Source organism: Fimicolochytrium jonesii (assembly GCF_025526975.1).
Source record: "Fimicolochytrium jonesii strain JEL569 chromosome Unknown EV422scaffold_9, whole genome shotgun sequence".
NCBI classification, from domain to species: Eukaryota; Fungi; Chytridiomycota; class Chytridiomycetes; order Spizellomycetales; family Powellomycetaceae; genus Fimicolochytrium; species Fimicolochytrium jonesii.
Genome location: NW_026515676.1, coordinates 504865 through 517418, shown reverse-complemented (window position 1 = coordinate 517418; position 12554 = coordinate 504865). Strand labels below are relative to the sequence as shown.

Here is a 12554-nt window from a genome sequence, read left to right as displayed (position 1 = left end):
ATGGTATTCCGCCGTCTGGAACGCATATGAACGCGGATGCGACACTGACTAAATCGCTGAGCAGAGGACATAAAAGCCGTGCAAGTTTGGAAAGATGGCTTCAATCAAGCTGTTTGGTCGCCAAGTGGTTTCTCAGATTTGGGGGGGTAGGTATGCGCGGCGGACCTACAATCTGGCTGCCGAGCCCCTTTCCGACTTACCATGGTTCATTTGAAGCTGCTTGTTAGCAACAGTCTCGACGCTGTATTCTGTCATTATCTGGCAGCCAAATGCGGATCCTGCAATTTCATCCTGGGAGCAGGTTCGATCTAGTCTCTCTCAATCAAGTCGCGTCAAATCTTGACGTTCATTTGAGGGTAGTTACAAGATTTGAGTGCCCTCTACCGGGCGGAATTATCGGGAGATCGAGGCCTGGATGAGCTGACGGTCGAAGAGCTCAATCAGCTATCCATAAAATGTGAGATACTATTATGCTATGGACAAATGAATCAGAGATGGCGCAATACTAAGGATGTATGGCACCGCAGCGATTGCCTGGTCACCATGTTGTCCTTCGCCCGACAAAGAACCATTTGGGATAATCGCATTGGGGGCCAAAGATGGATCTGTGAGCTTATGGAGGTGCATATTTCTGTTGTGCTTCGACGCAAATCCCGCATTCGCTGAAAGAAAGGGTCATAGGTTCAGCAACCAAAAAGGGGTCTCCATATCGCGAGTGGCGTTGGAGACTGTGCAGAGCGGATGGGTCAGCCGACTCAGTTGGTCTTCATGGCAAACGATGGACGACGGCCAGATCTGTACGTGCTTTGCTCGATAGAAAACGTCCCATCTCGGTTCCACGTTGGGCTGAGAACCTTTTCGGTTCGCAGCCTCGTACCTGACCGTCGCATCAGCCGATGGCACCGTGTCCGTTTGGCAAGTTATCATCGACCTGGAAAACATGTTTTCCTGCACCATGAGGCTGGTCTCAGCGCTGCACAAGAATGATGGGAGGACGGTTACCCTCGTGCAAACTCAGAGGGGAATGGTGAGAAAAAGGAACCCCAACCTCGTCACTGCCAGATATCGACATTCTTACGACGTTATAAGCGCAGACCGATCGAGAATGCGTTGCCATCTGTAAAGGCCGCACGTTGACAATCTGGTTCCCGCCTGCTGCGAAAGATCTGATGGCAACGAGCGAGGGCCGCACGTTGAGCCTGGCATTTCCGAAGATCATGTCCATCGCCGGTGCGTAGCACAATCCATGCGCTCACATGGGGAATAGACGACGCTGTGCTCGTCCGAGTTTGGGAGAAACTTCTAACAACATACCACACACACCAGGCGTAGTCTGGGGAATGGACGCCTCCGAAATGCGCGTCTTCACCGTCGACGGCCGCTGCTTCACCGTCTCCACCATCAAAGAAGGCGCCGCCGAGCGGCTAGGGATAATCGACGAGAGCACCGACGACTTGTATGAGGATCTCCTGCAACTCGGCAGCAACGACAACGCAGATGGAGAGGAGGATGCGGCGGAAGATAATGACGCGGAGGAGAGTCAGCCGAGACAGGGGCAGCAGATCCGGATCTTTGGGGCAGCGTCATCTGCGAATGGGTTGTTTGATGCTGTTGTTTTCCAGTAAGGGCTTTTTGATCAAGTGTATGCGCGCTCGATCCAGGGATGCTGACAGAATGGTTGTGCATAGCACGGCCTCGCCAAACGATTTTGTATACCACACCGCGAACCGTCTTATATCGTTTGTGACCGTCCGACCTGTTTACGCGCAAGGCGTGGAGGATTTCGAGAAGGATCTCATTGTGCAGCTCAGCAAACTGCTGCGTTTGCCAGATACCTGTAAGGCTGGCTCTCCGATTTGCATGTACATGTCATCGCCCCAAATCAGCTGACCAAGCGCAACCTCCGCAGTAACATCCCATTCATCATCCTACATACTATGGGACATCATCCAATACTGCCTAGCCGATATCGCGCAATGGTCTCAACCGGGAGATACATTTACGTCTCTCGCGCAAAAGGCGTTCAATGAGTTTTGTGACTCGTACGACGACTCGCATCTTATTCGGGAATGGCGGAATGTTAGCGCGAGGGCGCCGAGTGCTGATGATGCAGTGTAGGTTGCTGCCCTCGTTGATGCGCCTATCACTTCGTTTTTTGTGGGGATCTCGTACACAACGCTGAATGCAAATTACTATAGACTGAACGGCTATCGCAAAGCACTCTTCGGCAACCCGAAGATTAACGTGTTGCGGCTCCAAGATTACTTTATCGGTCATCTACTGGTGGGTCATCACCACCACTCACGGAGAATAACAGGCACTCATCCCTTACCCATTCCACTAGGCCCAGGCTAAATCGATATCAAAGGAAATCACCGCATCCCTTCGAGCATCACAACTCAGCGTCCGCCATCGACTAACCGCCTACTACCTCTCTCAAACCATGCACCTCCTGAAAGCCTACGTCTCCAATACCGACACACTGACCGGTAAGACCAATCCTCCGCCAGCGCCCATAAGTTTTGCCCACTTCTCACACCCCTCAAATCAGACCACGACACAACCCAAATCGGCCTCCTCACCGACGCCTACGCCACCCTCTGCCTATCCAAATCCCACGACGAGAGCACGCTGAGCGCCTTCGCAGACTGCTGCACCCAACTCAGGAATCGCGCAACGCCCCTATACCCCGATGACCTCGAACGGGCCCTAGTTTCCGGAGGCGGTACAGGGAGTGAGGCGCTGCCCGCGAGAGAAGCGTGTGTTGCGTGTGGGGAGATGGTGGGGTTGGCGGGGATTGAGAGGGGGGTTTGTGCGGCTGGGCATGTTTGGAGTATGTGATTGTTTGTGGATTCTGTGGGTTTGGGCGGTGTGTGCTGATGATGTCACGTTGATGTTCTTAGCACGGTGTTCGGCGACGATATCGACGTTGGGAGCGGTTGGGTTGCGGACGTGTACGGGGTGTGGACGGAAGCTCGCTGCACGTACGTTGTTTCTTCTTCCTTCTTGCTGGCATGATGTGCATCAGGCTTATACCCTACCTCAACGCAGCTAATCAACCATCTGAGCTCGCAAACCTCGTCCTTCAGCAGATCGCGCACTGCCTGTACTGCGGAAACAGGTTCGCTGAGCATGAGAAATTGTTGGACAGGTAAACGGCGGGTCTGCCCGCGACAGGAATAGCGTAGCTAGCAGTGCAAGGCCGATTCAAGCTCGTAATTCAGGTCGTAGTGTTGATAGCCCCACCAGCGCGTTAAGGCTAGCATAAAGATGGCGTATGTTACTCTATATAATAAATTCACGGCCTTTGGCTACATTCGAATCAGAGATGAACCCAAAATCTGGCGATGCTATGGTATGTTGAACTACATTCCCGTGCGCTACTGCTCCAACCAGTCGAGGAGCTCGGGTGTGTAATAGGTGATGAGGATGTTGGCACCTGTATGAAAGGAGAGAACCGATCAGCATTGAAGTCATGTCGCGGAAGTCAAGTCAAACCCCACGTAGAGATACCCACCGGCCCTCAAAGCACACTCCAAACTCTCCAAAACCCCCGCCTTTAAATCCACCGCGCCCGCCTTCGCCGCATGCCATAGCATCGCATACTCCCCCGACACCTGATAAATCACAATCGGGTGATCCGGGCACAGCTCCTTTGCGTCTCGCACAATGTCGAGGTACGGGTATGCGGGCTTGACGACCAGCATGTCGGCGCCCTCGGCTACGTCGCGGGAGAGGGCCCGCCGCGCGAGGCCCCGGGCGCCGGGGGGGAGTTGGTAGCATTTACGGTCGCCGGAGCCTTGGATGGGGGCTGAGCCGGCCGCGTCACTGGATAGGGATAATGGGATTAGTGACATCGAGACTACGTGGGCCGTTATAGAGGTGAGTGAGGCAGTACCGGAATGGTCCGTAGAACACACTGGCGAACTTTGCTCCGTAAGCCATGACGGCGACCTTCGAGCCGAGACCGTTGTCGTAGAGGATCTGCTTGATGGCTTTGATGCGGCCGTCCATCATGTCCGACGGGGCTATTATCTGACATCCTACAATCCACCGGTGTGAGAAATTTGCCGACGCTTAAATTACGACCTCGTGCTAACCTGCTTTCGCGTAATTCAACGAAACCTCCGCCAACCTCCCAATCGACGGCGTATTATTGATCGTCCCATCCTCATTCAGCACCCCACAGTGCCCATGGTCCGTATACTCGCACAAACATACGTCGCACGCCACAACCACTTGCGGGAACTCTTTGCGGAATAATTTGATCGCTTGGATGACGGGGCCCTCGGGGTCGTCTGCGAGGGAACCTCTGCCGTCCTTTGGCTTGGTGGTGGGGACGCCGAAGAGCATTACTGTTCGTAAGCCCTTTGCGACGAGGGGCGCAAAATGGGCTTTGAGGGTGTTGACTCCGAACCTGTGGGGGAATGCAAGAGTATGTGTCACCCATCAACTGTCGAACGTCAGCCCACCATCCATCAACCATCAACAAACAATACTCGGCTCGCTCCGCTCGCGACGAGGATGTTGGGCTCGCTATCGCTCGGAATCTCGGGCATTCTTGCACCTCCCTCGCTCGGAAACCCCTCAAGCATTCTTCCGCCTCGCTTCACTCGGACTCCGGCGCAACTGGGCTCGCTATCGCTCGGAAACTCACACCATACCTATACTGGTTGGGAAGAGACGCGATCTCGACCTTCTCGTCGACATTATCGTGAATGAACACCGGGTAAATGAGCGAGTTCTTTGTGATAGTTTTTCCGTCCGCGGACTGCCATTGGCGCAGGGTTGGGTTGCTGTAGCCTGAGTGGAGCAAAGAGGACAGCTCGAAGGGAGGTTGGAAGGGGGTGGAGTTTGTCATTGTGTGTGTGTGTGGTGGTTGTTTTGCCGCAATGTCGAAGTTACTGTATGGTGGTAGAGATGGGGAAGCGTTGGAAGCGACGAATTGGTGACTGCGGGCGGTGAGTCATCAATGCTCTCATCACACGCGCTCTCGTTTTGGTTTCAGGCGGAGGGGAGGCCTCGCGAACTCGCTCTCCACTTTGGCAATTGCGAAGGTTGTATATATAGGGGAAGTAAACCGGAACACCCCCACAGCAGACCCCCACGGCGACCCTCTCGAACAATGCCCCGAGACTACGCAAAGGTAGCCGCAACAGCACCCGCTGGCCGTATTTCCTCCGAAAGTCTCATCTCTCGAAACGGAGCCGGGCCACCAGCAGACGATCTCGACCGCCGCCCACGGTCCTCAGAGTCTCTCCACTCCGCAGGGAGTTCGAATCCCGGCGTATCGCCAACCAGGAGCTATGGAACGTATCGATCAGTCACTAGTGCAGCCGACGACGAGGACGACGAGGAAGACGTTGCCATTGAGATATATGATGAGTGGAAGCCCACGGGGTCTTTTGCGAGCTCGTGTATCAACATTGGGAACACTATTTTGGGGAGCGGAATGCTGGCCATGGTATGGATTTATTTGGCACTTGTCAGTGAGAGGGGAGGAAATCAGCACGAGGCACGAGAACCGCTGTGAGCCGGCATATGACCGTTATGGGGGCCTAACCTGGCTTTCTCTTGGCGCTTCGCACATAGCCCTCAGCACTAGCGCGCGTCGGTCTTGGCTTCGGTATCGTTCTTATTGGCTTATCGGGAACAGCAGCAGCATTCGGATTACTTCTCCTTAGTGAGATCGCTTCGAAAGTCGGGCGGACGTCCTCATTCAACTCCTGCGCGAAAATAACCTATCCAGGGGCGGCGGTCTGGTTTGACGTGGCCATTGCCGTCAAGTGCTTCGGCGTCTCAATATCGTATCTTGTTATTTGTGGAGACTTGGTATGCCGTTCCTTTTGCTCTGGCGGCATCGTGGACGGTGGCTGATAAAAGTTCATACGATGCAGCTCCCAAGAGTTATCCTAGGTTTCCATCCAGAAGTGTCTCCAGACTCCCTCCTTCTCAGCAAAACTTTCTGGCTCATCGCCTGCCTCCTGCTGGTGTCGCCGCTATGTTTTTTGAGACGGCTGGACTCGCTTCGATACACATCAGGATTTGCGCTGCTCTCCGTGATTTACCTTGTGTTCATCGTGGTGACGTACTTCTTCGCTCCGCAAGAGGGAATGCCACCGCATGTGCATTGGGATGAGATCAAGTGGTTTAAGCTGGATCGCCATTTTTTTGGAGTGATTCCTATATTTGTGTTTGCGTTCACATGTGAGTGATAGAGGCTCATCATTAAGCACTACACGAAGATGACGACTAACGGAGTTTGCATCTCCAGGTCATCAGAATGTAAGTGTTGAACCAAGCTCGCTTTCATCATCGTACTACCCAGGAACAGGACATAACAAGACCAGAATGCACACTAGATCTTCTCGGTGTACAACGAACTAATTGAGAACGAGCACAAGCGCATGCGGAAAGTCGTCGTCACATCCGTAGGCACCGCCTTCTTTGTCTATCAAACCGTAGCGGTTTTGGGCTATCTGACGTTTGGAAACACTGTTTCGTCGAATATCATCGGACAATGTAAGATCTCTGTCGGCATGTGTCCCAGCCACCCGCAGATCCAAGCCTCATCCATTCTTGCATCCCAGATCCCGCAAACGCCCTAATAACAGGCGGCCAGCTCGCCATCGTCTTCCTCGTCCTGCTCTCCTACCCGCTCCAATGCCACCCGGCCCGAGCATCCCTGGACAAGATAATAACGAACTTGCAGTCCCACCGATGCGCGGTGGACGAGGTTCCTGCGCTGCCGGGCGAGATTGGGCGGACTCGTTGGGTGGCCATGACGTTGGGGTTGATGGGAAGCAGCTTGCTTTTGGCGTTGGTGTTGCATAATTTGGCTACGGTATGTCCTGCGGTCTGCTTATTGCGTACGTGCGCGAGATCTTGACCAATTTTTTCTCTATTCCTCAGGTCCTAGCCTTCGTCGGCGCAACCGGCTCCACAACAATCTGCTACATCCTCCCTGGCCTCTTCTACTACAAGTACAGCACACAAGAAGACCGGGAGTCGGACCGACCCGCCCGGTTCAACCCGAAGCGGGCGGGCGCTATCTTTTTGGGCTGTTTTGGAGTGGTGATTATGATTACGAGTTTGGTGACGTTGGGGGTCACGGGGGAGGGTGGGCATTGAGTGGACGGAGGCCACACGACGAGGAACGCAATGGGATTGCGGAGCGAGGAAACTCCGACGTGGAGCAACACACTCAATTTACATAGAATCATTAGATGCATGCACATAACAACACTGCGGGACCACCGTCCCTAAAACAATGAACATCATTCTCAAAGTCCTACGTCCTCAGTCCAGGAAACTTCCGTCTACCAACAGCAACCACCGTCTCTGCAGCCAAAATCTCCCCATCATGCGCAATCTGTTCCCTCACAGGCTGCGCACGCAACTCCGCAGCTTTCGCTATATACCCCGCCCAATTCCCCGCATAAAAGTCCGTCTGCGGCATCTCAACAGCATGTCCATACGGTCCCATCAGATTCCCCACCAATCCCTCCTCTTCCGTCTCAAACCCCGATCTCGGCACATACACCAGCGGCACGTTATGCGCCACGACCTCCGAGCAGGTCCCATACCCGCATTTCCCCATCACCACATCCGCCGCGTTGATCAAATCCGGCATGTAGTACCTGTCCGTGCGGATACGCCGTAATCGCCCCAAAGCGTCAGCCCCCGCGGATCGGCACGCGAGCAACCCGTACCACCCATCGGGTAACACCTTCTCCTCCGTCAACACATCCTCCCCCAATTCAAACCCGCCAAACGTGATCAGCACGCACGGCGCGTCAACAGGGATGTCCAGCATCTCTCGCACGGCTGTACGGGATTCGCGGGATTTGCGCACGATCAGTGAGATGTCGATGATGTGATCTGGGCGGTGGGTGAAGGCCGGGATGGGGATATGGCCCGGCATGCGGAGGAGGAGGTCGGTGGAGTTGTACATGGAGGTGCATTGGGAAACGAGGTGGGTGGCTTTTGGGGTGTTGGCGAGGGCGGAGAAGATGGCGTCGAAGGTGAAGTTGGTGAGGAGGATGGAAGGGATGCCTAGTTGCTGTGTATGAGGTAAGACGGAGGGGTGAATGGGGCTAAATTCCGAGAGCGTTATTCGAGATGTCCACTTCCCCAGTCGTACCTTAGCCACAGAAGCCGGCAAAAACGGCGCATCCAAACAAACAACATCCAACCTCGCCCCCTTCATCCACTCCGCCTCCGTCCCAACAACATCCTTCGCGTCCGTCCAAAACACGTCCAACTGCCGCATCGTCTCCGCAACATCCACCGTTACCGGATCCTTCTGTATCACTCCCGGACACAGCGTAGCTATACTCCGCAACTCGCAATTGGCACATGACTCGATCGTGTCGCGGAAGATGAACGGTGGCGCGGAACTAACGATTACGACGTGATGCCCCAGGGTGGCGAGGGCTTTGATCGTGACCACAGCGCGGCTGTTCTGGGCGACGAGGAAGGAAAAGGATCATCCTGATCAGTATACGGCGATCAGCCTTCTCCTGAGTCTCAGCACCGTATGCAAAATCCGTACGTAGCGTGGCCGAACCCTAGACCACGAGATCGGTGGTTAGAAAGTCTGGCCACAATAGTTGACGCGTGAGACAATCTCACTCACCGTGTCCACTGACATAGAATGCGATTCGCAGAGGGCTGTCATCCACCACCACACCATTCGTACCGTTGGTGAGCATGCCGGTCATATGAACAGTTCTTAATTGCCCCGCTATTACACGGTGCGACCGGTGCTATGTATATGTATCGCTCGTGGGAACGGCCTTGAGTGAATGGGAGTGTACGACGGGGAGTCCTTCTTCTAGAAGAATCCTGCTCCTCTAGCAGAGAGCGCCCTCCTTGGACGACGTATCCGTACGTTGGACGGAGCTGTTTCCGAACGAGTTCAGTGGGCAATAGGCCTTGGCTTCCTCCTGCGTTTTGGTATCGTCCCTGGTATCGTCCGAACATTCATCACGCGTCGACCCCTATATTTTCGAATGCGAATACCTCTGGACGAAACTCAGCTGGGTATGAAGCTGATGAAGCCTAGATGACATGGTGGCAACCCCCGTGACCATTGGACGACTCCACACCTTTATCAACATGGCTATAGGGCCGATGCAATAGGAAGCAGCCACTAGCTACGCGTAGTGCTTAGCTGGATTCATTACTGGCCCAGAATCGGCGCATACAAGGCACGCCTGCCAAAGCCGAGAACCCACCACCCAGACCGGAAGACGTTACAAGTCATCAGACTTCAAATCCTTCTTCTCGACCCGAAGAACCGCCAAAATGCCGTCCGCACCCAACACCAGCAAGTTCGTCGCCATCGTAACTGGCGCAAACCAAGGTATTGGTAAAGCCATCGTAGCTCAACTGGCCCACCGCCCGACCAGCTCTCTCATCTACCTCGCCGCGCGCGACGAAAAGCGAGGCAACGAGGCCGTCGACGAGCTGAAGAACGGCTTGCCAGCCGATACGTCGATCGCATTCTTGCACCTCGACGTAACTAACGAGGCGAGCATCAATGCCGCCGCTGCGCGTGTGAAGAGCGAGGCGGGCATCGTCAACGTGCTGATCAACAATGCGGGCGTCGCCGCTAAGGGAAGCGCTTTCGACGGGGAGATTGCCAAGTGGACCGTCACTACGAACTATACCGGAACCCGCAAAACAACTCAGGCGTTCTTGCCTCTCATACCCGAAAATGGCAGGATAGTCAATGTCAGCTCCACGATGGGAAGGCTCGGACAAGTCTCCAAGGAGCTTCAAGACCAGTTCTCATCCAAGAGTCTGACACTTGACGGCCTCGACAAGCTGATGGATCAGTTCGTCGCTTCGGTCGCGGACGGGACATACGCAAGCAAAGGTTGGCCCCAACAGGCCTACGGTGTGTCCAAAGTTGGGGTCACCGCGTTCTCCCGAGTGCTCGCTAGGCAACCAGAAATCACATCCAAGAACATCTTGGTTGCAGCATGTTGTCCTGGATGGGTTAGGACAAACATGGGCGGAGAAGCCGCACATCTGAGTGTAGAGGATGGAGCCAAAACCCCGGTGTGGTTGGCAACAGCAGACAAGCAGGAGATTTTGGAGGGTGGGAAGTTGGAAAACGGTCTATTTTACAGAGATCGGAAGCATGTCGAGTGGTGAAGCAGTAATAGGTTGCATGAGTAGCTTTGAGCAGGACGTCTGCTATGCCGCGCATGTAGATGTAGTATAATTCAATCGATCTTCTTACTGGAGTGGTCCATAAGCAGCGATGGGTTTTTACAGTATGAGCAGGAGGATATGAAAGGTGTGTCTGTCATGTGGTTGTTTCTTCACGCCTCTACTTCAGGTCTTCATACGCCTTCGCTACCGCGACTTCCCAACATGGAGGCTTGCGTTCACCCCTACGTCCGCAGCCTTGCGTTTCCGACCGTCTCCCCCGACTCCATACTGAATACTAGGCTTCTCAGCATGCGCGTTCGACGCTCATATTCACATTCAGAAGTAGCCCAAATCTATGCTACCATCTCTATGCTTCTCTTTCTATCACTTCTTAGCTGTACCCGAAAGCGCTTTGAAAGGCTTCAGTGGCAGATTCACTCCTGCCGTGTATTTTGCAGAGATGCTCACGCTCTGAATAAACTTCGTGGCTACATGGAGGCGAGAGAGTATCAGTGTGAGTTCGGATGGAACGTGATGCACACCAATATGATATGAGGAACCTACCATCTGTCTTTGGCGGTCGCACACTCACCACCGCCGCCACGAACGCTTTGATGTTATCTATGGATTCAACGCGCATTCAGCAGACTGCCCACAGACGACATCCGGGAGTACATTCGGCCTACCTAAGAGCTTATCATCCGACCACGACGTTTTCCCAATCTCTGAAATACCAAAGCGATAAAAGTAAGCGTCTGCTGAACGCCCTTTCCAAGGAACAATCAGCGACCGTACCCATATGTATAAAACCGTCCGGGTCCACTTCGAATTTCGTAACAGCACGAAGGGAACTCATCATCGATGATATGTCGTCAGATACAGTGCCTATAATCGAAGGAGTTCAGTATGCGTAGGTGATATAGTACAGCTCCGACCACGTGGAGCAATATTCGGCCATCACCAAATCAGTGTATGACACCCACCCTTAGCAGGACTTGGCATCAGCCCCTTGGGACCGAGTATACGCGCGATTTCAATGACTGCTGGGAACATCTCCTTCGTAGATAACACTTTGTCGAAGTCCAATTTGCCCGCCTTGATCTATTGGATAGAGAGGTTCAGATCGGGATCTCGTTCGACTTTCATCTGCCGCACATTGATACGTACCTCTTCAATGAGTTCCTTTCCTCCGACAATGTGAGCACCCAATCGCTTCGCCTCATCTGCTGCCTCTCCCTTTTGTAGGATGTTGAATGTCAGTGACTCGCTCTGCGCCGCCGGGGCTTTGAGTCTATCTCATCTCCGCTTACCGTGGCAAACACGAGCGTAATGGCCTTATCTTCCGCCGAGACCTGATTTGGTAGCGCTACGTCTCCTCGAATAGGCCGTTGTCCCTCTTCCTGCCTCAAGACCTGTACGTGCGCGGAGAAGAGCCTGTTTTCGCCAAGACAATATTTCTACATAGCAGTTCCATATCTCCATCAGCCCCAATCTCAAAAAAAACCCCAAATTCGATACATCCGCACGAACATACGCGAAACACTTCCAGTCCATCCTCAAGCGTGATGTCCTCTTGGTTCTGTTTGGCTTTCAGTGCCTTCTTCTGTTTCAGGTACTTTTGGCGATCGTAATGCCGAACTGGTACATGTGTTGGCGACGGAAGGAGAGATGCGGGGGAACGAAGGACAGAGGTGGATGTACAAACAATGGCGGTGGATAGGAATGGTGTGCGTAGCGAAGCCAGCGTGCTGTGGGAAGATCGCTGATCTCGTTGTCGGGATTGAGTGGGTAGTATCCGTGTTTGCAGACCTTCGCAGCGCTCCCCTGCTAACGAACAGCAGCTCGCTGACCCCCTCGACCTCTGAGCGACCGCTCTCGTTAACCTGAAGCTTTGTTGTAGCGACATGTTCTTTGCTCGCTGTCCAATGCGTCCGTTCAATGTCGTTCTTCAATGGAACGCTAAACAGACAGGTTTCCGCGGTCAGTCGCTTCGCGGCGAGTCTTGGCGGCTTCACTACTACGTAACCACTTAGGCCAAGCTACCCTTGATGGCGAGAGCGTTATGGCTTTTGAAACCACCGAAGTAACAGTCCCCAATGGGTGATGTTGAGGTTGCGAGTTCGCGGAGGTTGCCCCAAGTGGCGCCTCGCCGTGCAAAAGCCACACGCGCCACATCGCATCGAAGCCAGTCTTACCCTCAGCTGCCCACCTTGCGCCGCCAAAGCAGTCACCGTATACTGTAGCTCTGATGTTCAGGTTGTCAGCCGTAACGACTCTGGAGACTTCCTCGGTCTATAAGCTCCTCAGTTTGACATAGCATGTAGACAAGATGATGGACGTACGGAGCATAATGCAGCATCCGTCGCCGTATCGGAGAGACTTGCTCCATA

At 53.8% G+C, this 12554-nt stretch overlaps 6 protein-coding genes across 6 annotated transcripts; 3 read left to right on the top strand and 3 right to left on the bottom strand.

Annotated features, from left to right (window-relative positions):
* The first annotated feature begins 1321 nt into the window (after nt 1–1321).
* On the top strand, nt 1322–3208 carry EV422DRAFT_433644 (uncharacterized protein). Its single transcript, XM_053067188.1, has 7 exons — nt 1322–1621; nt 1910–2114; nt 2199–2283; nt 2345–2489; nt 2552–2833; nt 2904–2984; nt 3090–3208. The coding sequence occupies exons 1-7, from the start codon at nt 1459–1461 to the stop codon at nt 3128–3130; spliced, it is 1002 nt and encodes a 333-aa protein (XP_052926304.1). The 5' UTR covers nt 1322–1458; the 3' UTR covers nt 3131–3208.
* Nucleotides 3209–3257: 49 nt separating this feature from the next.
* On the bottom strand, nt 3258–5082 carry EV422DRAFT_433574 (uncharacterized protein). Its single transcript, XM_053067186.1, has 5 exons — nt 4665–5082; nt 4101–4417; nt 3899–4043; nt 3518–3828; nt 3258–3439 (listed from the first exon to the last, which is right to left on the bottom strand). Exons 1-5 carry the CDS (start codon nt 4859–4861, stop codon nt 3381–3383), a joined length of 1029 nt encoding a protein of 342 aa, XP_052926303.1. The 5' UTR covers nt 4862–5082; the 3' UTR covers nt 3258–3380.
* EV422DRAFT_433865 (transmembrane amino acid transporter protein-domain-containing protein) lies at nt 5045–7211 on the top strand. Its single transcript, XM_053067189.1, has 8 exons — nt 5045–5146; nt 5208–5464; nt 5593–5832; nt 5898–6207; nt 6275–6285; nt 6363–6522; nt 6591–6844; nt 6913–7211. The coding sequence occupies exons 2-8, from the start codon at nt 5453–5455 to the stop codon at nt 7129–7131; spliced, it is 1206 nt and encodes a 401-aa protein (XP_052926302.1). The 5' UTR covers nt 5045–5146; nt 5208–5452; the 3' UTR covers nt 7132–7211.
* EV422DRAFT_433260 (uncharacterized protein) lies at nt 7210–8974 on the bottom strand. The gene is made up of 4 exons (XM_053067184.1): nt 8702–8974; nt 8555–8570; nt 8144–8459; nt 7210–8062 (listed from the first exon to the last, which is right to left on the bottom strand). Exons 1-4 carry the CDS (start codon nt 8721–8723, stop codon nt 7292–7294), a joined length of 1125 nt encoding a protein of 374 aa, XP_052926301.1. The 5' UTR covers nt 8724–8974; the 3' UTR covers nt 7210–7291.
* Nucleotides 8975–9309: 335 nt separating this feature from the next.
* On the top strand, nt 9310–10164 carry EV422DRAFT_495440 (inducible carbonyl reductase; the record flags this gene model as incomplete). Its single annotated transcript, XM_053067814.1, has 1 exon — nt 9310–10164. One exon carries the CDS (start codon nt 9310–9312, stop codon nt 10162–10164), a length of 855 nt encoding a protein of 284 aa, XP_052926300.1.
* A 92-nt stretch (nt 10165–10256) lies between these two features.
* On the bottom strand, nt 10257–12309 carry EV422DRAFT_527087 (ribosomal protein L1-like protein). Its single transcript, XM_053070192.1, has 8 exons — nt 11699–12309; nt 11475–11621; nt 11332–11400; nt 11148–11265; nt 10960–11049; nt 10851–10889; nt 10729–10785; nt 10257–10652 (listed from the first exon to the last, which is right to left on the bottom strand). Exons 1-8 carry the CDS (start codon nt 12068–12070, stop codon nt 10549–10551), a joined length of 996 nt encoding a protein of 331 aa, XP_052926299.1. The 5' UTR covers nt 12071–12309; the 3' UTR covers nt 10257–10548.
* Between the last annotated feature and the right edge of the window lie 245 nt (nt 12310–12554).